The 27,750-nt window shown below is 42.5% G+C and overlaps 1 protein-coding gene across 1 annotated transcript in view; it reads right to left on the reverse strand.

The window, feature by feature from the left end:
• Window positions 1-3,541: 3,541 nt before the first annotated feature.
• LOC100494293 (major histocompatibility complex class I-related gene protein-like) overlaps window positions 3,542-27,750 on the reverse strand; it is a 36,363-nt gene continuing 12,154 nt past the window's right edge. Inside the window, exon 6 of the mRNA XM_018096955.2 lies at window positions 3,542-4,287. Within this exon, the coding sequence (XP_017952444.2) occupies window positions 4,256-4,287 (32 nt within the window). The 3' untranslated portion in view covers window positions 3,542-4,255. The remainder of the gene's footprint in view (window positions 4,288-27,750) is intronic.

Consider the following 27,750-nt stretch of genomic DNA (forward strand, 5'->3'; position numbering starts at 1 on the left):
TAGTGCTGCATCCAAATCAAATATCTGTTAGTCACATAGGCAACTACAATATATACAAAACCAGTTATGCCATTTTACTGGGGCATTTTACTTTATCTGTAGGGTTTCCCGCAAAACAGTTGTCAGAACAACAAAAATCTCATAAAGAAAAATGTTTTTTAATATAAATATAAGATATAATTACCCCTTATTGTGAGCAGAACAGCCCTATTGGGTTTATTTCATGGTTAAATGATTCCCTTTTCTCTGTAATAATAAAACAGTACCTGTACTTGATCCCAACTAAGATATAATTACCCCTTATTGGGGGCAGATCAGCCCTATTGGGTTTATTTCATGGTTAAATGATTCCCTTTTCTCTGTAATAATAAAACAGTACCTGTACTTGATCCCAACTAAGATATAATTACCCCTTATTGGGGGCAGAACAGTCCTATTGGGTTTATTTCATGGTTAAATGATTCCCTTTTCTCTGTAATAATAAAACAGTACCTGTACTTGATCCCAACTAAGATATAATTACCCCTTATTGGGGCAGAACAGCCCTATTGGGTTTATTTCATGGTTAAATGATTCCCTTTTCTCTGTAATAATAAAACAGTACCTGTACTTGATCCCAACTAAGATATAATTACCCCTTATTGGGGCAGAACAGCCCTATTGGGTTTATTTCATGGTTAAATGATTCCCTTTTCTCTGTAATAATAAAACAGTACCTGTACTTGATCCCAACTAAGATATAATTACCCCTTATTGGGGGCAGAACAGCCCTATTGGGTTTATTTAATGGTTAAATTATTCCCTTTTCTCTGTAATAATAAAACAGTACCTGTACTTGATCCCAACTAAGATTTAATTACCCCTTATTGGGGCAGAACAGCCCTATTGGGTTTATTTCATGGTTAAATGATTCCCTTTTCTCTGTAATAATAAAACAGTACCTGTACTTGATCCCAACTAAGATATAATTACCCCTTATTGGGGGCAGAACAGTCCTATTGGGTTTATTTCATGGTTAAATGATTCCCTTTTCTCTGTAATAATAAAACAGTACCTGTACTTGATCCCAACTAAGATATAATTACCCCTTATTGGGGCAGAACAGCCCTATTGGGTTTATTTAATGGTTAAATGATTCCCTTTTCTCTGTAATAATAAAACAGTACCTGTACTTGATCCCAACTAAGATATAATTACCCCTTATTGGGGCAGAACAGCCCTATTGGGTTTATTTCATGGTTAAATGATTCCCTTTTCTCTGTAATAATAAAACAGTACCTGTACTTGATCCCAACTAAGATATAATTACCCCTTATTGGGGGCAGAACAGCCCTATTGGGTTTATTTCATGGTTAAATGATTCCCTTTTCTCTGTAATAATAAAACAGTACCTGTACTTGATCCCAACTAAGATATAATTACCCCTTATTGGGGGCAGAACAGCCCTATTGGGTTTATTTCATGTTTAAATAATTCCATTTTCTCTGTAATAATAAAACTGATTTATACAGATCTATAGTTTTCAATTTTGAAAAGGAATGTCAAAAATCATTGAATTCCTACATTTACATGAACTGCAGCGCACAGAAGTACTTCCAGCAAAGCATAAGCTTGACTTGTGAGTCTCAGTGCCTAGAATGAGCTTGCAGCCTCGGTGTGGGCCACTGGGTGGCGCTGCCTCATTGCTTTGGCAGAATGTGGGTTTCTGCTTTGTGCTGTAAAAGATCTCTGTAACAGGTGTCAGATTGTGGTTTAACGTTCTCTCACAGACAAACTGTCTTTCTTATAAAGTTTTATTGGGGACACATTATTCATGGTCGTCCGCAGGAAACTCTCAGTTCATCAGCCCAATGCAAGCTGTTTCCTAGGCAAAGCCTGTACATAGTAACTAGGTGCCAGGGTAATGCCAGGCCTGATAGATGATTTCTAGGAAAATAAGTTATCGGCAAAACCCAGCAAGCGCCCACAGCTTGTATCTAGGGGGGCTGATTAAGTAGAGTGAGTAAATACACATCATTATGCCCAGAAATACCAGTAATCACTTTAGAACCTGAATAATCACCATTAACCTCAGACATGCCAGAAACCATTGCCGTTAATCACTAGAGGCATTAAAGGAACAGTTCAGTGTGGGTAAATAAATAGAAGTATTTTTATTTTTTTATTTTGCACAGCCTACCAAAGTTAGGCAAAATGTAATCTATAAAGGCTGGAGTGGGCAGATGTCTAACATAATAGCCAGAACACTACTTCCTGCTTTCAGATCTCTAACCTCTTAATTAGTCAGTGACTTTAGTGGGGGGGCACATGGGACATAACGGTCAGTTAGTCAGGTCAGATTCATAACAGTTATGTCCAATATAGGCCTCCCCCCAAGTCACTGATTGGTTACTGACTGCTAACAGCTTAGAGAGCTGAAAGCAGGAAGTAGTGTTCTGGCTATTATGTTAGACATCTGCTCACTCCAGCCTTTATAGATTACATTTCTGCCCAACTAACTATATTGCAAATATTATTTATTTTGCACAGTCTGTCTATTTTCCCCAGTTTCATTTTTAAACTGAACTGTTCCATTAACCCCAGACATACCAGAAATCTGGCATCTAGCAGAGATATGGGTGATGGCTAGTGATGGGCGAAATATTTCACCAGGCATGGATTCACGGATTGTTTCGCGAAACGGATGAAAAAATTTGCAGCGGAAAAATCGTCAAAAGAATAGTCGTGTGTCAAGATTAATAGTCATGGCGTCAAAATAAATAGCCACGGCATCAAAATAAATAGTCACGGTGTCAAAATAAATAGCCACGGCGTCAAAATAAATAGTCACGGCGTCAAAAGAAATAATCGCGGGCGTCAAAATAAATAGTCGTGGGCGTCAAAATAAATAGTCATGGCGTCAAAATAAATAGTCGCGGGTGTCAAAATAAATAGTCGCGGGCATCAAAATAAATAGTCACGGCGTCAAAATAAATAGCCACGGCGTCAAAATATATAGTCACAGCGTCAAAATAAATAGTCGCGGGCGTCAAAATAAATAGTCGTGGGCGTCAAAATAAATAGTCACGGCGTCAAAATAAATAGCCACAGCATCAAAATAAATAGTCACGGCGTCAAAATAAATGAGCCTGCTCATAGACTCTATGGGCTTCATCAGCCCTCGAACATACTGTATGAGAAATAATTGCCCCACTTCATGTAATAAGTTGGATAGGACTGATATAGAGCATTATATGAAATTGGAGTTAGTAGGCAGAGATGCAGCCAGCAAGTTTTCACATTTTGTCTCACCATGTCCAGACACCATTTTAAAGTGTTAAATCCTGCCTCTAGGTGGTGCCAGAGTGCAAAGACTTTCCAGCAAAACAAGTCTGTTATGTTTTCTGCACACCAAAGTCTTCTGTGCACCGTTGAGTAGACACTCTCCTAAGTTTGTGCTCGTTCAGCTCTGCCCTGATATCTGTGCTTCCATTACTCAGGCTAAAAGATCAATCAGATTTGTTGGATCCATAACAATTTTTTGATTTCCAACAAATGAAATGTTTGTATGTATAACTTTATTTATAAAGCGCTGTACAATATATACAATTACGCACAGGGAGAACAAGTGTCATAAATACAATAAATACGTATAAATACACAGCCCTGTGGTATGAGACACAGTAGGAAGGAGGTCCCTGCCCCATAGAGCTTACAGTCTAAGTGGTATAGAGTGCAATTCTTCTAACTCTTCGGCACGTCTTCCATTCATAATGATCACAATCAATATTAATTGAGCAGGTAAAAAACCATTAACAATATGTAAACATTGCCCATAGCTGACTAGGGGATTCAGTAGCTCAGAGCAGTCGTTCTTTTGGGGATCTGTTATATGGAATCTCTAATGTTCACTGACGACGATAAGTAAGAATTTTGAATTGATAGTACAGTAGGAATACCCAACTGATAAATGTACCCCCAAGTCAGTATCTGTATTTACATTGGGGGGGGGCACCAAGTAATGTTCTAATACGTGGGTAAATTTTTATACATAGTGTAACAATCTTGTTTTTACATCTTAATGTCATTTAAAATTCTTCATTATATAGAACTTTGGGGGGGGGGGGGGAATGGAAAAATGCAATGCTTTACAAAATTCCTGAGATAACAGTCCCTAGTCCCAATGTTTTTGCAATGACCAATTAAGGCATAGTGGAGGCCGGCTGTAGAACCATGCAATGTTGTTATTTGCACAATTTAATGTTAATGGCAAGAGTCATGGTTTTCCTCCTCTGAAATTCTCTTGGCCTAAAAAGTAAACAAAAAGATGTTTATTTGCCATGAAATAAATTCCCCTTAACAAGACAAGGAATTCACACACCCAATGACAGACCCAATGGAAGGGGATAATGGTATTATAAAGGAACAGTTTAGGTTGTTTATTCAGCACTTTCCAGAACTGGTTCCATAACTAGTGATGAGAGAATCTGTCCCATTTTGCTTTGCTGAAAAATTTGCAAATCTTTCAAAAGATTTGTGAAACGGCGAAAATGGTGCACGTCAAAAAAAAATTGTCGCTATTCTTTTGTTGCGCGGCTATTCTTTTGTTGCGCGGCTATTCTTTTGTTGTGTGCCCATTCTTTTGTTGCGCTGCTATTCTTTTGTCACCCGCGGCTATTCTTTTGTCGTCTGTTGCTATTCTATTGTTGCGCGGCTATTCTTTTGTCGCCCGCGGCTATTCTTTTGTTGCAAGGCTATTCTTTTGTCTCCCGTGACTATTCTTTTGTCGCCCGCGGCTATTCTTTTGTCACCCGTGACTATTCTTTTGTCGCCCGCGGCTATTCTTTTGTTGCAAGGCTATTCTTTTGTCTCCCGTGGCTATTCTTTTGTTGCGCGGCTATTCTTTTGTCACCCGGCTATTCTTTTGTCGCCCAGATATTCTTTTGTCACCCACGGCTATTCTTTTGTTGCCCGCGGCTATTCTTTTGTTGCCCACGGCTATTCTTTTGTTGTGCGGCTATTCTTTTGTTGTGTGCCCATTCTTTTGTTGCGCTGCTATTCTTTTGTCGCCCGTGGCTATTCTTTTGTTGCAAGGCTATTCTTTTGTCTCACGAGGCTATTCTTTTGTTGCGCGGCTATTCTTTTGTCACCCGGCTATTCTTTTGTCGCCCAGATATTCTTTTGTCACCCACGGCTATTCTTTTGTTGCCCGCGGCTATTCTTTTGTTGCCCACGGCTATTCTTTTGTTGCCCGCGGCTATTCTTTTGTTGCACGGCTATGCTTTTGTCACCCACGTCTATTCTTTGGTTGCCTGCGGCTATTCTTTTGTTGGCCGCAGCTATTTTATGTTGCGCGGCTATTCTTTTGTTGTGCAGCTATTCTTTTGACGCTGGCAAGAATTTTTGGACGTGCACCAAATTTGTCCAAGGCAAATTTTTTCATCCGTTTCATGAAATAACCCGCCAATGGCAAAAGATGAAAATTTGCTGCGAATCCGTGCCTGGCGAAACATTTCACCCATAACTACTGGGCTGCCCTCATAGGGGCTAAGGGCAGTGTCTGATGAGACCCAGTCAGTTATGGTTAAATTAATGGAGAATGGCTCCCTAGGGACACCTGGGGGCAATGCCTAAGCTTTATAAGATAAGGGAGGCCCTGAGTGGATGCTGGCTCTCAATGAAGGCTTGAACTGGCACCATATGAAACTATCGGCTATTTGATTTTCTATTTGGCCTCTCTCACCTGAAATGTAAAGTTGTATCTCATTGCTGGAGTCCAACAACCAGATTAGGAAGATGTATTATGCCTGACGAAGGGGCCTTAGAGCTCTGAAAGCTTGCAATGTATAGCCAATATAGGTATCACTTCTACAATACTTTTGTATTTGTTTTTTTATTTATTAAAACTAGATTTGTAAAGTGATTCATTTATTCTTCCAATCGTCCCTTCAAACCATCGCCTGGCTGCTAGCGTAACTGACACTCTATTAACCATGTAATAGTTTACATTCCAAGTAGAGAGAGAGATAAAGAGAGAGAATAAAAAGTGAATTAAAAAAGAAATAAAAATGACAAATTCGGGCCCATTATTGATGCAAATTACTAAGGGTATCCTGGCACTACTATCCCACCTGATGGTAAATCCAGGGCCCTATATGTTAATATGTATAATTTATGAGAGCAGGGGACAACTCTGAATTTTTCTCCCTTATAGATGATAAAATGCTAGGGCTGTATAATTTTGGGTGCTACTGCATGACTGTACTACTGTACGGCTGTACTACTGTACGACTGTACGACTGTATGACTGTACTATTGTAGTGCTGTACGACTGTACTACTGCACTACTGTACAACTGTACTACTGTACGACTGTACTATTGTACTACTGTACTACTGTACTATTGTACTACTGTACTACTGTACTATTGTACTACTGTACTACTGTACTACTGTACGACTGTACTACTGTATGACAGTACTACTGTACTACTGTATGACTGTACTACTGTAGTGCTGTACGACTGTACTACTGTACTACTGCATGACTGTACGACTGTTTGTACTACTGTACTACTGCACGACTGTACTACTGTACGACTGTACGACTGCACTACTGTATGACTGTACTACTGTACGACTATTTGTACGACTGTACTACTGTAGTGCTGTACGACTATACTACTGTACTACTGTACTACTGCATGACTGTACGACTGTACGACTGTTTGTACTACTGTACTACTGTATGACTGTACTACTGTACGACTGTATTACTGTACGACTGCACTACTGTACTATTGTATGACTTTACGACTGTACTACTGTACTACTGTACGACTGTTTGTATGACTGTACTTCTGTACGACTGTACGGCTGTACTACTGTAATACTGTAATACTGTACGACTGTACGACAGTACTACTGTACTACTGTATGACTACTACTGTACGACTATACTACTGTACTACTGTACAACTGTACTACTGTACAACTGTACGACTGTACTACTGTAAGACTGTACTACTGTACGACTGTACGACTGTACTACTGTATGACTGCACTACTGTACGACTTTTTGTACTACTGTACTACTGTACGACTGTACTACTGTACGACTTTTTGTACTACTGTACGGCTGTACAACAGTACTACTGTACGACTCTACGACTGTACTACCGCACAACTGTATGACTGTTTGTACTACTGTACGACTGTACTACTGTACGACTATACTACTGTACGACTGCACTACTGTACTACTGTACGACTGTACTACTGTATGACTGTTTGTACTATTGTACGACTGTACAATTGTACTACTGTACGACTGTACTACTGTACTACTGTACGACTTTACAACTGTACGACTGTACTACTGTAGTGCTGTACGACTGTACTAGTGTACTAGTGTACTACTGCACGACTGCACGACTGGACGACTGGACGACTGTTTGTACTACTGTACCACTGTACGACTGTACTACTGTACGACTGTATGACTGTACTACTGTACTACTGTATGACTGTACTACTGTACGACTTTACAACTGTACTACTGTAGTGCTGTACGACTGTACTACTGTACGACTGTACTACTGTACTACTGCACGACTGTACAACTGTACTACTGTATTACTGTACAACTGTACGACTGTACGGCTGTACCACTGTACTACTGTACTGCTGTCCGACTGTCCGACTATACTACCATACGACTGTACTACCATACGACTGTTTGTACTACTGTACGACTTTACGACTGTACACTGTACTACTGTACGGCTTTACTACTGTACACTGTACTACTACACTACTGTACGACTGTATGACTGTCCGACTATACTACTGTACTACTGTCCGACTGTACTACTGTACGACTGTACGACTGTACTACTTTACTTCTTTACTACTATCCGACTGTACTACTGTACTACTGTGCTACTGTACGACCATACTACTGTACTTCTGCACAACTGTACTACTGTACGACTGCACGACTGTACGACTGTACAACTGTTCTACTGTATGACTGCACTACTGTACGACTGTACGACTTTTTGTACTACTGTACGACTGAACGACTGTACTACTGTACAACTGTATGACTGTATGACTGTACGGCTGTTTGTACTACTGTACTACTGTACGACTGCACTACTGTACTACTGTACGACTGCACTACTGTACTACTGCACGACATTTTGTACTACTTTATGACTGTACAATTGTACTACTGTACAATTGTATGACTGTACTACTGTGCTACTGTACTACTGTATGACTTTACGACTGTACGACTGTACTACTGTAGTGCTGTACAACTGTACTACTGCACGACTGTACGACTGTTTGACTGTACAACTGTATTACTGTACAACTATACTACTGTACGACTGTACTACTGTACGGCTGTACCACTGTACTACTGTACGACTATACTACCGTACGACTGTTTGTACTACTGTATGACTTTACGAATGTACACTGTACTACTGTACTACTGTGCTACTGTACGACCATACTACTGTACTTCTGCACAACTGTACTACTGTACGACTGCACGACTGTACTACTGTACAACTGTTCTACTGTATGACTGCACTACTGTATGACTGTACGACTTTTTGTACTACTGTACGACTGAACGACTGTACTACTGTACAACTGTACGACTGTATGACTGTACGGCTGTTTGTACTACTGTACTACTGTACGACTGCCCTACTGTACTACTGTACGACTGCACTACTGTACTACTGCACGACTGTTTGTACTACTTTATGAATGTATGACTGTACTACTGTACAATTGTACGACTGTACTACTGTGCTACTGTATGACTTAACAACGTACAATTGTACGACTGTACTACTGTAGTGCTGTACGACTGTACTACTGCACGACTGTACGACTGTCCGACTGTACAACTGTATTACTGTACAACTATACTACTGTACTACTGTACTACTGTACGGCTGTACCACTGTACTACTGTACGACTATACTACCATATGACTGTACTACCGTACGACTGTTTATACTACTGTAAGACTTTACAACTGTACACTGTACTACTGTACTACTGTATGGCTGTACTGCTGTACTACTGTACTACTGAACAACTGTACTACTGTACTACTGTCCGACTGTACTACTGTACTTCTGTACTACTGTACGACTGTACTACTGTATGACTGTACGGCTGTACTTCTTTACTACTATCCGACTGTACTACTGTACGACTGTACGACTGTACTTCTTTACTACTACTATCCGACTGTACTACTGTACGACTGTAATACTGTACTACTGTACTACTGCACAACTGTACTCCTGTACTACTGTACGACTGCACGACTGTACTAATGCATGACTGCACTACTGTACTACTGTACGACTGTACTACTGTACGACTGTACGACTATACTACTGAACGACTGTACTACTGTACAATTGTACTACTGTACTACTGCATGACTGTACTACTGTACGACTGTACTATTGCACTACTGTACTACTGTCCGACTGTACTACTGTCCGACTGTCCAGCTGTACTACTGTACTACTGTCCGACTGTACTACTCAATGACTCTACTACTGTACTTCTGTACTACTGTACTACTGTACTTCTGTACTACTATCCGACTGTACTACTGTACTGCTGTCCAACTGTAATTCTGTACTAATGTACTACTGCATGACTGTACTACTGCACGACTGTACTACTGCACGACTGTACTACTGCACGACTGTATTACTGTACAACTGCATGACTATACTACTGTACTACTGTACGACTGTACGACTGTACTACTGCATGACTGCACTACTGCACTACTGTACGACTGTACGACTGTACTACTGTGCTACTGTACTACTGCACGACTGTACTACTTTACAACTGCATGACTGCACTTCTGTACGACTGTACTACTGCACGACTGTACTACTGCATGACTGTACTACTGTACGACTGCACGACTGTACTACTGTACAACTGCATGACTATACTACTGTACTACTGTACGACTGTACGACTGTACTACTGCATGACTGCACTACTGCACTACTGTACGACTGTACGACTGTACTACTGTACTACTGCACGACTGTACTACTTTACTACTGCACGACTGTACTACTTTACTACTGCATGACTGCACTACTGTACTACTGTACGACTGTACTACTGCACGACTGTACTACTGCATGACTGTACTACTGTACGACTGTACGACTGCACTACTGTACTACTGTATGACTGTACGACTGTACGGCTGTACTACTGTAGTGCTGTACGACTGTACTACTGTACTACTGCATGACTGTATGACTGTTTGTACTACTGCATGACTGTACTACTGTACGACTGTACTACTGTACGACTGCACTACTGTATGACTGTACGACTGTAAGACTGTACTACTATACGACTGTTTGTACGACTGTACTTCTGTACGACTGTACTACTGTGCAACTGTACTACTGTATAACTTTACAACTGTACGACTGTACTACTGTAGTGCTGTACGACTGTACTACTGCACGACTGTACGACTGTACAACTGTACTACTGCACGACTGTTTGTACTACTTTATGACTGTACGACTGTCCTACTGTACAATTAAACGACTGTACTACTGTACGACTGTACTACTGTGCTACTGTACTACTGTATGACTTAACAACGTACAATTGTACGACTGTACTACTGTAGTGCTGTACGACTGTACTACTGCACGACTGTACGACTGTTCGACTGTACAACTGTATTAATGTACAACTATACTACTGTATGGCTGTACCACTGTACTACTGTACGACTATACTACCATACGACTGTACTACCGTACGACTGTTTGTACTACTGTATGACTTTACGACTGTACACTGTACTACTGTATGGCAGTACTGCTGTACTACTGTACAATTGTACTACTGTCCGACTGTACTACTGTACTACTGTACGACTGTACTACTGTATGACTGTACGACTGTACTTCTTTACTACTATCCGACTGTTCTACTGTACGACTGTACAACTGTACTTCTTTACTACTATCCGACTGTACTACTGTACTACTATACTACTGTCCGACTGTAATACTGTACAACTGTACTCCTGTACTACTGTACTACTGCACGACTGTACTAATGCATGATTGCACTACTGTACTACTGTACGACTATACTACTGAACGACTGTACTACTGTACGATTGTACTACTGTACTACTGCATAACTGTACTACTGTACGACTGTACTACTGTACGATTGCACTACTGTACTACTGTCCGACTGTACTACTGTCCGACTGTACTACTGTCCGACTGTACTACTGTCTGACTGTCCAGCTGTACTACTGTACTTCTGTACTACTGTCCGACATTACTACTGAATGACTGTACTACTGTACTTCTGTACTACTGTACTTTTGTACTACTATCCGACTGTACTACTGTACTGCTGTCCAACTGTAATACTGTACTAATGTACTACTGCATGACTGTACTACTGCACGACTGTACTACTGCACGACTGTACTACTGCATGACTGTACTACTGTACAACTGCATGACTATACTACTGTACTACTGTACGACTGTACGACTGTACTACTGCATGACTGCACTACTGCACTACTGTACGACTGTACGACTGTACTACTGTGCTACTGTACTACTGCACGACTGTACTACTTTACTACTGCATGACTGCACTACTGTACGACTGTACGACTGTACTACTGTGCGACTGTACTACTGCACGACTGTACTACTGCACTACTGTACGACTGCACTACTGTACTACTGTATGACTGTACTACTGTACGACTGTTTGTACGACTGTACTACTGTAGTGCTGTAGTGCTGTACGACTGTACTACTGTACTACTGCATGACTGTACGACTGTACGACTGTTTGTACTACTGTACGACTGTACTACCGTACAACTGCACTACTGTACTATTGTATGACTGTACCACTGTAAGACTGTACTACTGTACGACTGTTTGTACGACTGTACTTCTGTACGACTGTACGGCTGTACTACTGTAATACTTTAATACTGTAATACTGTACGACTGTACGACAGTACTACTGTACTACTGTATGACTACTACTGTACGACTATACTACTGTACTACTGTACAACTGTACTACTGTACAACTGTACTACTGTACAACTGTACTACTGTACAACTGTACGACTGTACTACTGTAAGAATGTACTACTGTACGACTGTACTACTGTACTACTGTATGACTGCACTACTGTACGACTTTTTGTACTACTGTACTACTGTACGACTGTGCTACTGTACAACTGTTCTACTGTATGACTGCACAACTGTACGACTTTTTGTACTACTGTACGACTGTACAACAGTACTACTGTACGACTGTACTACCGTACGACTGTACGACTGTTTGTACTACTGTACGACTGTACTACTGTACGACTGTACTACTGTACGACTGCACTACTTTACTACTGTATGACTGTACTACTGTACTACTGTACGACTGTTTGTACAACTGTACGACTGTACTACTGTACGACTGTACTACTGTACGACTGTACTACTGTACGACTTTACAACTGTACTACTGTAGTGCTGTAGGACTGTACTACTGTACTACTGCACGACTGTACTACTGCACAATTGTACTACTGTATTACTGTACGACTGTACCACTGTACGACTGTACTACTGTACTGCTGTACGACTGTACGACTATACTACCATACGACTGTACTACCATACGACTGTTTGTACTACTGTACGACTTTACGACTGTACACTGTACTACTGTACGGCTTTACTACTGTACACTGTACTACTGTACGACTGTATGACTGTACGACTATACTACTGTATGACTGTACGACTCTACTACTGTAAGACTGTACTACTGTACGACTGTACTACTTTACGACTGTACTTCTTTACTACTATCCGACTGTACTACTGTACTACTGTGCTACTGCACAACTGTACTACTGTACGACTGCACGACTGTACTACTGTACAACTGTTCTACTGTATGACTGCACTACTGTACGACTTTTTGTACTACTGTACGACTGTATGACTGTACTACTGTACAACTGTACGACTGTATGACTGTACGGCTGTTTGTACTACTGTACGACTGCACTACTGTACTACTGTACGACTGCACTACTGTACTACTGCACGACTGTTTGTACTACTTTATGACTGTACGACTGTACTACTGTACAATTGTACGACTGTACTACAGTGCTACTGTACTACTGTATGACTTTACAACTGTACGACTGTACTACTGTAGTGCTGTACGACTTGTACTACTGCATGACTGTACGACTGTACGACTGTTCGACTGTACGACTGTTCGACTGTACGACTGTATTGCTGTACAACTATACTACCGTACGACTGTACTACTGTATGGCTATACCACTGTACTACTGTACGACTATACTACCATACGACTGTACTACCGTACGACTGTTTGTACTACTGTATGACTTTACGACTGTACACTGTACTACTGTACTACTTTATTGCTGTACTGCTGTACTACTGTACTACTGAACAACTGTACTACTGTCCGACTGTCCGACTGTCCGACTGTACTACTGTCCGACTGTACTTCTTTACTACTATCCGACTGTACGACTGTACGACTGTACTTCTTTACTACTATCCGACTGTACTACTGTACTACTGTCCGACTGTAATACTGTACTACTGTACTTCTGCACAACTGTACTCCTGTACCACTGTACTACTGTACTACTGCACTACTGTACGACTGCACGACTGTACTAATGCATGACTGCACTACTGTACGACTGTACTACTTCACTGCCGTACGACTGTACTACTGTACGACTGTACGACTATACTACTGCACGACTGTACTACTGTACGATTGTACTACTGTACTACTGCATGACTGTACTACTGTACGACTGTAACACTGTACGATTGCACTACTGTACGACTGCTACTGAACGACTGTACTACTGTCCGACTGTACTACTGTCCGACTGTCCAGCTGTACTACTGTACTACTGTCCGACTGTACTTCTGATAGACTGTACTACTGTACTTCTGTACTACTGTACTTCTGTACTACTATCCGACTGTACTACTGTACTGCTGTCCAACTGTAATACTGTACTAATGTACTACTGCATGACTGTACTACTGCACGACTGTACTAATGAACGACTGTACTACTACTTTACTACTGTACTACTGTACGACTGTACAACTGTACGACTGTACTACTGCATGACTGCACTACTGCACTACTGTACGACTGTACTACTGTGCTACTGTACTACTGTACGGCTGTACTACTGTATGACTGTACTACTGTACGACTGTACAACTGCACTACTGTACTACTGTATGACTGTACTACTGTATGACTGTTTGTACGACTGTACGACTGTACTACTGCATGACTGTACGACTGTTTGTACTACTGTATGACTGTACTACTGTACGACTGCACTACTGTACGACTGCACTACTGTACTATTGTATGACTGTACGACTGTACTTCTTTACTACTATCCGACTGTACTACTGTACTACTGTCCGACTGTAATACTGTACTACTGTACTTCTGCACAACTGTACTCCTGTACCACTGTACTACTGTACTACTGCACTACTGTACGACTGCACGACTGTACTAATGCATGACTGCACTACTGTACGACTGTACTACTTCACTGCCGTACGACTGTACTACTGTACGACTGTACGACTATACTACTGCACGACTGTACTACTGTACGATTGTACTACTGTACTACTGCATGACTGTACTACTGTACGACTGTAACACTGTACGATTGCACTACTGTACGACTGCTACTGAACGACTGTACTACTGTCCGACTGTACTACTGTCCGACTGTCCAGCTGTACTACTGTACTACTGTCCGACTGTACTTCTGATAGACTGTACTACTGTACTTCTGTACTACTGTACTTCTGTACTACTATCCGACTGTACTACTGTACTGCTGTCCAACTGTAATACTGTACTAATGTACTACTGCATGACTGTACTACTGCACGACTGTACTAATGAACGACTGTACTACTACTTTACTACTGTACTACTGTACGACTGTACAACTGTACGACTGTACTACTGCATGACTGCACTACTGCACTACTGTACGACTGTACTACTGTGCTACTGTACTACTGTACGGCTGTACTACTGTATGACTGTACTACTGTACGACTGTACAACTGCACTACTGTACTACTGTATGACTGTACTACTGTATGACTGTTTGTACGACTGTACGACTGTACTACTGCATGACTGTACGACTGTTTGTACTACTGTATGACTGTACTACTGTACGACTGCACTACTGTACGACTGCACTACTGTACTATTGTATGACTGTACGACTGTTTGTACGACTGTACTTCTGTACGACTGTACTACTGTAATACTGTAATACTGTACAACAGTACTAATGTACTACTGTACTACTGTATGACTACTACTGTACGACTATACTACTGTACTACTGTACAACAGTACGACTGTACTACTGTACGACTGTACTACTGTACTACTGTATGACTGCACTACTGTACGACTTTTTGTACTACTGTACTACTGTAAGACTGTACTACTGTACAACTGTTCTACTGTATGACTGCACTACTGTACGACTTTTTGTACTACTGTACGACTGTACAACAGTACTACTGTACGACTGTACTACCGTACGACTGTTTGTACTACTGTACTACTGTACGACTGCACTACTGTACTACTGTACGACTGTACTACTGTATGACTGTTTGTACTACTGTACGACTGTACGCCTGTACAATTGTACGACTGTACTACTGTACGACTGTACGACTGTACTACTTTACAACTGTACGACTGTACGACTGTACTACTGAAGTGCTGTACGACTGTACTAGTGTACTACTGTACTACTGCACGACTGTACGACTGTTTGTACTACTGTACTACTGTACGACTGCACTACTTTACTACTGTATGACTGTACTACTGTACGACTGTTTGTACGACGGTACTACTGTACGACGGTACTACTGTACGACTGTACTACTGTACGACTTTACAACTGTACTACTGTAGTGCTGTATGACTGTACTACTGCACAACTGTACTACTGTACTACTGCACGACTGTACTACTGTATTACTGTACAACTGTACGACTGTACGGCTGTACAACTGTACGACTGTACTACTGTACTACTGTACGTCTGTACAACTATACTACCATACGACTGTACTACCGTACGACTGTTTGTACTACTGTACAACTTTACTACTGTACTACTGTACGGCTTTACTACTGTACACTGTACTACTGTACTACTGTATGACTGTCCGACTATACTACTGTACTACTGTCCGACTGTACTACTGTACGACTGTACTACTGTACGACTGTATGACTGTACGACTGTACTACTTTACTACTGTACTTCTTTACTACTATCCGACTGTACTACTGTACTACTGTACGACTGTGCTACTGTACGACCGTACTACTGTACTTCTGCACAACTGTACTACTGTACGACTACACGACTGTACTACTGTACAACTATTCTACTGTATGACTGCACTACTGTATGACTGTACGACTTTTTGTACTACTGTACGACTGTACGACTGTACTACTGTACAACTGTATGACTGTACGACTGTACGACTGTACGACTGTACTTCTGTACGACTGTACGACTGTACGACTGTACGGCTGTACGGCTGTTTGTACTACTGTACTACTGTACGACTGCACTACTGTACTACTGTACGACTGCACTACTGTACTACTGCACGACTGTACTACTTTATGACTGTACGACTGTTTGTACTACTGTATGACTTTACGACTATACACTGTACTACTGTACTACTGTATGGCTGTACTGCTGTACTACTGTACTACTGAACAACTGTACTACTGTACTACTGTCCGACTGTACTACTGTACGACTGTACTACTGTACTTCTTTACTACTATCCGACTACTACTGTACGACTGTACAACTGTATGACTGTACTTCTTTACTACTATCCTACTGTACTACTGTCCGACTGTAATACTGTACTACTGTACTACTGTACTTCTGCACAACTGTACTCCTGTACTACTGTACGACTGCACGACTGTACTATGCACTACTGTACGACTGCACAACTGTACTACTGTACGACTGCACTACTGTACTACTGTACGACTGTACTACTGTATGACTGTTTGTACTACTGTACGACTGTACGCCTGTACAATTGTACGACTGTACTACTGTACGACTGTACTACTGTACGACTTTACAATTGTACGACTGTACGACTGTACTACTGAAGTGCTGTACGACTGTACTAGTGTACTACTGTACTACTGCACGACTGTACGACTGTTTGTACTACTGTACTACTGTACGACTGCACTACTTTACTACTGTATGACTGTACTACTGTACTACTGTACGACTGTTTGTACGACGGTACTACTGTACGACGGTACTACTGTACGACTGTACTACTGTACGACTTTACAACTGTACTACTGTAGTGCTGTATGACTGTACTACTGCACAACTGTACTACTGTACTACTGCACGACTGTACTACTGTATTACTGTACAACTGTACAACTGTACGGCTGTACCACTGTACGACTGTACTACTGTACTACTGTACGTCTGTACAACTATACTACCATACGACTGTATTACCGTACGACTGTTTGTACTACTGTACAACTTTACTACTGTACTACTGTACGGCTTTACTACTGTACACTGTACTACTGTACTACTGTATGACTGTCCGACTATACTACTGTACTACTGTCCGACTGTACTACTGTACGACTGTACTACTGTACGACTGTATGACTGTACGACTGTACTACTTTACTACTGTACTTCTTTACTACTATCCGACTGTACTACTGTACTACTGTACGACTGTGCTACTGTACGACCGTACTACTGTACTTCTGCACAACTGTACTACTGTACGACTACACAACTGTACTACTGTACAACTGTTCTACTGTATGACTGCACTACTGTATGACTGTACGACTTTTTGTACTACTGTACGACTGTACGACTGTACTACTGTACAACTGTATGACTGTACGACTGTACTTCTGTACGACTGTACGACTGTATGACTGTACGGCTGTTTGTACTACTGTACTACTGTACGACTGCACTACTGTACTACTGTACGACTGCACTACTGTACTACTGCACGACTGTACTACTTTATGACTGTACGACTGTTTGTACTACTGTATGACTTTACGACTATACACTGTACTACTGTACTACTGTATGGCTGTACTGCTGTACTACTGTACTACTGAACAACTGTACTACTGTACTACTGTCCGACTGTACTACTGTACGACTGTACTACTGTACTTCTTTACTACTATCCGACTGTACTACTGTACGACTGTACAACTGTATGACTGTACTTCTTTACTACTATCCTACTGTACTACTGTACTACTGTCCGACTGTAATACTGTACTACTGTACTACTGTACTACTGTACTTCTGCACAACTGTACTCCTGTACTACTGTACGACTGTACGACTGTACTATGCACTACTGTACGACTGCACAACTGTACTACTGTATGACTGTACGATTGCACTACTGTACTACTGTATGACTATACTAGTGAACGACTGTACTACTGTCCGACTGTACTACTGTCCGACTGTCCAGCTGTACTACTGTACTACTGAACGACTGTACTACTGTACTTCTGTACTACTGTACTTCTGTACTACTACTATCCGACTGTACTACTGTACTGCTGTCCAACTGTAATACTGTACTAATGTACTACTGCATGACTGTACTATTGCATGACTATACTACTGCACGACTGTACTACTGTACTACTGTACAACTGCATGACTATACTACTGTACTACTGTACTACTGTACGACTGTACTAATGCACTACTGTATGACTGTACGACTGTACTACTGTGCTACTGTACTACTGCATGACTGCACTACTGTACGACTGTACTACTGTACGACTGTACTACTGCACGACTACTACTGTACGACTGTACTACTGTACTACTGAACTACTGTACTACTGCATGATTGAACTACTGTATTACTGTATGACTGTACGACTGTACCCCAAGGCCGCCAACATTTGGTGCATACCCCCCCCCCGCTGCCGCAAATACGCGAATGTGCATGCGCCTAACTTGCGCATGCGCGAACAAGCCCCCCCCCCCCGCCGTGACCGCTAATGCGCATGAGCAAGCGCCAAACTCCCAAACGGAGCAGTGGGGAGATGTCCCAATTGCTCTGTATGGGAGCAAAATGTTAAAATTTGGTTGCGGCGGGGCGGCATGCCGCCCCTCTGTATGTGCCGCCCTAGGCCCTTGCCTTTGTGGCCTCGCCACAAATCAGGGTCTGACTGTACGACTGTACTAATGCACGACTGCACGACTGTACTACTGTACGACTATACTACTATACTACTGCACGACTGTACTACTGTACAACTGCAGGACAGTACTACTGCACGACTGTACTACTGTACGACTGTACGACTGTACTACTGTACTACTGCACGACTGCAATACTGTACTACTGTACTATTGTACTGCTGCACAACTGTACTACTGCACTACTGCACTACTGTACGACTGTACTACTGCACTACTGTACGACTGTACGACTGTAATACTGTACTACTGTACGACTGTACTACTGCACGACTGTACTACTGTACTACTGCACCACTGTACCACTGTACTACAGCACGACTGTACGACTCTAATACTGTACGACTGTACTACTGCACTACTGCACTACTTTACTACTGTACTACTGCCCGACTGTACTACTGTACAATTGCACGACTGTACTACTGCACGACAGTACTACTGCACAACTGTACAACTGCATTACTGTACTACTGTACTATTGTACTACTGCACGACTGTACTACTGTACGACTGTAATACTGTACTACTGTACGACTGTACTACTATACTACTATACTACTGCACGACTGTACTACTATACTACAGCACGACTATAATGCTGTACTACTGTACGATTGTACTACTGCACGTCTGTACTACTGCGCTACTGCACGACTGTACTACTGCACGACTGTACTACTGCACGACTGTACTACTGCACGACTGTACTACTGTACTCCTGCACTACTGTACTACTGTACTACTGCACGACTATTCTACTGTACTACTGCACGACTATACTACTGTACTACTGCACGACTGTACTACTGTAGTACTGCACGACAGTACTGCTGTACTACTATACTAGTGTATGACTACTACTGTACTACTGCACGACTGTACTACTGTACTACTGCACGACTGTACTATGCACGACTGTACTACTGCATGACTGCACTACTGCATGACTGCACGACTGTACTACTGTACTACTGTACTAGTGAATGACTGTTCTACTGTACTACTGTACGACTATACTACTGTACTACTGCACGACTGTACTACTGCACGACTGTACTACTGCACGACTGTACTGCTGTACTACTGCACGACTGTACTACTGTACTACTGCACGACTGTACTACTACTGCTACTACTACTACTGTACGCAGGGCCGGATTTCTACTTGGGGCGCCCCGAGGCCGCCCCCATTCGGCGCCCCCCACCCCCACCCCGCCGCCGTGAAAACACGAATGCGCATGCGCCTAACTTGCACCAATAAAGATAGTGCAGATGTAGTGAGAGATGGGGCTTCCTATAATATTGGGGCAAAAGAAGAAAACAGATGGGAAAAAAAGCTAAGAGGACCCACAAGTTCACGACTGTACTACTGTATGACTGTACTACTGTACTACTGCACAACTGGACTACTGTACGACTGTACTACTGTACTACTGCACGACTGTACTACTGTACGACTGTACTACTGTACGACTGCTCAACTGTATTACTGTACTACTGTACTACTGTACTACTGTGCGACTGTACTACTGCATGACTGTACTACTACTACTACTACTGTACGCAAGGCTGGATTTCTACTTGGGGCGCCCCAAGGCCGCCCCATTCGGCGCCCCCCCACCCCGCCGCCGCGAAAACACGAATGCGCATGCGCCTAACTTGCGAATGCGCGAACAAACCCCCCGCCGTGACCGCTAATGCGCATGCGCCAAACTTAGAACTCCCATACGGAGCAGTGGGGAGATGTCCCCGTTGCTCTGTATGGGAGCAAAATGTTAAAATTTGCTTGCGGCGGGGCGGCATGCCACCCCTCTGTATGTGCCGCCCTAGGCCCAGGCCTTTGTGGCCTCGCCACTAATCCGGGCCTGACTGTACGACTGTACTACTGCACGACTGCACTACTGTACTACTGTATGACTGTACTACTGCATGACTGTACTACTGCACAACTGTACTACTGTAATACTGTACGACTGTACTACTGTACTACTGTACTACTGCACGACTGTACTACTGCACAACTGTACTACTGTACTACTGAACTACTGTACTACTGCACTACTGCACTACTGCACGACTGTATGACTGTACTACTGTACTACTGTACTACTGTATGACTGCACGACTGTACTACTGTACTACTGTACGACTGTACTACTGTACTACTGTACGACTGTACTACTGTACTACTGCAATACTGTACTACTGTACGACTGTACTACTGCACTACTGTACTACTGTACGACTGTACTTCTGCACGACTGTACTACTGCACGACAGTACTACTGTACAACTGTACTACTGTACTACTGCACTACTGTACTACTGTACTACTGTACTACTGTACGACTGCACGACTGTACTACTGCACTTTTGTACTACTGTATGACTGTACGACTGTACGACTGTACTACTTCACGACTGTACTACTGCACGACTGTACTACTGTACTACTGTACGACTGTACTTCTGCACGACTGTAATACTGTACTACTGCACTACTGTACTACTGTACTACTGCACTACTGTACGAATGTACTACTGTACTACTGCACGACTGTACTACTGTACTACTGTACGACTGTACTACTGTACTACTGCACTACTGTACAAATGTACTACTGCATGACTGTACTACTGTACTACTGCACGACTGTACGACTGAACTACTGCACTATTGTACTACTCCACTACTGTATGACTGTACGACTGTACTACTGTACTACTGCACGACTACTACTGTACTATTGTACTTCTGCATGACTGTACTACTGTACTACTGCACGACTGTACCACTGTACGACTGCACTACTGTACGACTGCACTACTGTACAACTGCACTACTGTACAACTGTATGACTACTACTGTACTACTGCACTACTGTACGACTGTACTACTGCACTACTGTACTACTGCACGACTGTACGACTGTACTACTGCACGACTGTACTACTGTACGAATGTACTACTGCACTACTGTACTACTGTACGACTGTACTACTGCACGACTGTACTACTGCACGACTGTACGACTGCCCCCCGCCATGACCGCTAATGCGCATGCGCCAAACTTAGAACTCCCATACGGAGCAGTGGGGAGATGTCCCCATTGCTCTGTATGGAAGCAAAATGTTAAAATTTGCTTGCGGCGGGGCGGCATGCCACCCCTCTGTATGTGCCGCCCTAGGCCCAGGCCTTTGTAGCCTCGCCACAAATCCGGGCCTGACTGTACGACTGTACTACTGCACGACTGTACTACTGTACGACTGTACTACTGCACGACTGTACTACTGCACAACTGTACTACTGTAATACTGTACGACTGTACTAATGTACTACTGTACTACTGCACGACTGTACTACTGCACAACTGTACTACTGTACTACTGAACTACTGAACTACTGCACTACTGCACGACTGTACTACTGTACTACTGTATGACTGCACAACTGTACTACTGTACTACTGTATGACTGTACTACTGTGCTACTGCAATACTGTACTACTGTACGACTGTACTACTGCACTACTGTACGACTGTACTTCTGAAGTACAATAGTACTTCTGCACGACTGTACTACTGCACTACTGTACTACTGTATGACTGTACTACTTCACGACTGTACTACTGTACGAATGTACTACTGTACTACTGCACGACTGTACTACTGTACTACTGTACTACTGCACGACTGTACCACTGTACCACTGTACGACTGTACTACTGTACTACTGTACGACTTCACTACTGCACTACCGTACGAATGTACTACTGTATTACTGCACGACTGTACAACTGTACTACTGTGCGACTGTATGACTGTACTACTGCACTACAGTATGACTGTACTACTGTACTACTGTACGACTGTACTACTGTACTACTGCACGACTGTACGACTGTATAACTGCACTACTGTTCTACTGTACTACTGTATGACTGTACGACTGTACTACTGTACTACTGCACGGCTGTACTACTGCACAACTGTACTACTGTACTACTGAACTACTGAACTACTGCACTACTGCACGACTGTACTACTGTATGACTGCACAACTGTACTACTGTACTACTGTACTACTGTGCTACTGTGCTACTGCAATACTGTACTACTGTACGACTGTACTACTGCACTACTGTACGACTGTACTTCTGAAGTACAATAGTACTTCGGCACGACTGTACTACTGCACTACTGTACTACTGTATGACTGTACCACTGTACCACTGTACTACTGTAGTACTGTACTACTGTACTACTGCACGACTGTACTACTGTACTACTGCACGACTGTACTACTGTACTACTGTACTACTGCACGGCTGTACTACTGTACTACTGCACGACTGTACGACTGTACTACTGAACTACTGAACTACTGCACTACTGCACTACTGCACGACTGTACTACTGTACTACTGTATGACTGCACAACTGTACTACTGTACTACTGTACTACTGTATGACTGTACTACTGTGCTACTGCAATACTGTACTACTGTACTACTGTACTACTGCACGACTGTACGACTGTATAACTGCACTACTGTTCTACTGTACTACTGTATGACTGTACGACTGTACTACTGTACTACTGCACGGCTGTACTACTGTACTATTGTACTTCTGCACGACTGTACTACTGTACTACTGCACGACTGTACCACTGTACCACTGTACTACTGTAGTACTGTACTACTGTACTACTGCACGACTGTACTACTGTACTACTGCATGACTGTACTACTGTACTACTGTACTACTGCACGACTGTACAACTGTTCTACTGCACGACTGTACTACTGTACTACTGCACGACTGTACGACTGTACTACTGCACGACTGTACTACTGCACGACTGTACTACTGTACTACTGCATGACTGTACTACTGTACTACTGTACAAAGGTAATGCTTTTGACAATTTTTTATGAACAACCTGTAGGGTTTCCCATTTTCCAGAGTCATTTTCATTGTTGCACCATAGGGGTTTCCCCTTTTGTACAATGTCAAATGGCTGAAAAATGGTGACTGGAACACAAGAGGCAACATTTGTGCCAATGAAATGAGATGAAAGTGCTCCTTGCTAACCCCCAGAGCACCAATAAAGATAGTGCAGATGTAGTGAGAGATGGGCCTTCCTATGATATTGGGGCAAAGGAAGAAAACAGATGGTGGAAAAAGCTAAGAGGACCCACAAGTCCATGACTGTACTACTGTATGACTGTACTACTGTACTACTGTACTACTGTACGACTGTACGACTGTACTACTGCACGACTGTACTACTGTATTACTGCACTACTGTACTACTGTACTACTGCACGACTGTACTACTGTACTACTGTACTACTGCACGACTGTACTACTGTACAACTGCATGACTGCACGACTGTACTACTGTATGACTGTACGACTGTACTACTGGACGACTGTACTACTCCACTACTGTTCTACTATACTATTGTACTTCTGCACGACTGTACTACTGTACTACTGCATGACTGTACCACTGTACCCCTGTACTACTGCACTACTGTACTACTGTACTACTGTAAGACTGTACAACTGTACTACTGTACTACTGCACTACTGTACGACTGCACTACTGTACTACTGTACTACTGTAAGACTGTACAACTGTACTACTGTACTACTGCACTACTGTACGACTGTACGACTGTACTACTGCACTACTGTACTACTGCACGACTGTACGACTGTACTACTGCACGACTGTACTACTGTACGAATGTACTACTGTACTACTGTACTACTGTACAACTGTACTACTGTACGACTGTACTACTGTACTACTGCACGACTGTGCTACTGCACGACTGTGCTACTGCACGACTGTACTACTGTACTACTGCACGACTGTATTACTGTACTACTGCATGACTGTACTACTGTACTACTGCACGACTGTACTACTGTACTACTGCACGACTGTACTACTGTACTACTGTACGACTGTACTACTGTACTACTGTACAACTGTACTACTGCATGACTGTACTACTGTACTGCTGTACTACTGCACGACTGTACTACTGTACTACTGTACGACTGTACTACTGCACGACTGTACTACTGTACTACTGTACTACTGCACGACTGTACTACTGTACGAATGTACTACTGTACTACTGTATGGCTGTACTACTGTCCTACTGTACGACTGTACTACTGTACTACTGCACGACTGTACAACTGTATGACTGCACTACTGTATGACTGTACTACTGTACAACTGCACGACTGTACTACTGTACTATTGTACTTCTGCACGACTGTACTACTGTACTACTGTATTACTGCACGACTGTACCACTCTACCACTGTACTACTGTACTACTGTACTACTGTACGACTGTATGACTGCAGTACTGTACTACTGTATGACTGTACGACTGTACTACTGTACTACGGCATGACTGTACTACTGTACTATTGTACTTCTGCACGACTGTACTACTGTACTACTGTACTACTGCACGACTGTACTACTGTACTACTGGACTACTGCATGACTGTACTACTGTACTACTGTACTACTGTACTACTGCACGACTGTACTACTGTACTACTGCACGACTGTACTACTGTACTACTGTACAACTGCATGACTGCACGACTGTACTACTGTATGACTGTACGACTGTACTACTGGACGACTGTACTACTCCACTACTGTTCTACTGTACTATTGTACTTCTGCACGACTGTACTACTGTACTACTGCATGACTGTACCACTGTACCCCTGTACTACTGCACTACTGTACGACTGCACTACTGTACTACTGTACTACTGTAAGACTGTACAACTGTACTACTGTACTACTGCACTACTGTACGACTGTACGACTGTACGACTGTACTACTGCACTACTGTACGACTGCACGACTGTACGACTGTACTACTGCACGACTGTACTACTGTACGAATGTACTACTGTACTACTGTACAACTGTACTACTGTACTACTGTATGACTGTACTACTGTACTACTGCACGACTGTACTACTGCACGACTGTACTACTGTACTACTGCACAACTGTATTACTGTACTACTGTACTACTGCATGACTGTACTACTGTACTACTGCACGACTGTACTACTGTACTACTGCACGACTGTACTACTGTACTACTGCACTACTGTACTACTGTACTACTGTACGACTGTATTACTGTACTACTGTACAACTGTACTACTGCATGACTGTACTACTGTACTGCTGTACTACTGCACGACTGTACTACTGTACTACTGTGCGACTGTACTACTGCACGACTGTACTACTGTACTACTGTACTACTGCACGACTGTACTACTGTATGAATGTACTACTGTACTACTGTATGGCTGTACTACTGTCCTACTGTACTACTGTACTACTGCACGACTGTACTACTGTACTACTGCACGACTGTACAACTGTATGACTGCACTACTGTACTACTGTATGACTGTACTACTGTACTACTGCACGACTGTACTACTGTACTATTGTACTTCTGCACGACTGTACTACTGTACTACTGTATTACTGCACGACTGTACCACTGTACCACTGTACTACTGTACGACTGTACGACTGTATGACTGCAGTACTGTACTACTGTATGACTGTACGGCTGTACTGCTGTACTACTGTACTACGGCACGACTGTACTACTGTACTATTGTACTTCTGCACGACTGTACTACTGTACTACTGTACTACTGCACGACTGTACTACTGTACTACTGTACTACTGCATGACTGTACTACTGTACTACTGCATGACTGTACTACTGTACTACTGTACTACTGTACTACTGCATGACTGTACTACTGTACTACTGTATGACTGTACTACTGCACGACTGTACTACTGTACTACTGCACGACTGTACTACTGTACTACTGTACTACTGCACTACTGTACGGCTGTACTACTGCACGACTGTACTACTGCACGACTGTACTACTGTACTACTGCACGACTGTACTACTGTACTACTGTACTACTGTACTACTGTACAAAGGTAATGCTTTTGACAATTTTTTATGAACAACCTGGTGGGGTTTCCCATTTTCCAGAGTCATTTTCATTGTTGCACCATGGGGGCTTCCCTTTTTGTACAATGTCAAATGGCTTTAAAATGGTGACTGGAACACAAGAGGCAACATTTGCGCCAATGAAATGAGATGAAAGTGCTCCTTTCTAACC

This window comes from Xenopus tropicalis, chromosome 8 (genome assembly GCF_000004195.4).
Source record: "Xenopus tropicalis strain Nigerian chromosome 8, UCB_Xtro_10.0, whole genome shotgun sequence".
In the NCBI taxonomy this organism is placed as follows: domain Eukaryota; kingdom Metazoa; phylum Chordata; class Amphibia; order Anura; family Pipidae; genus Xenopus; species Xenopus tropicalis.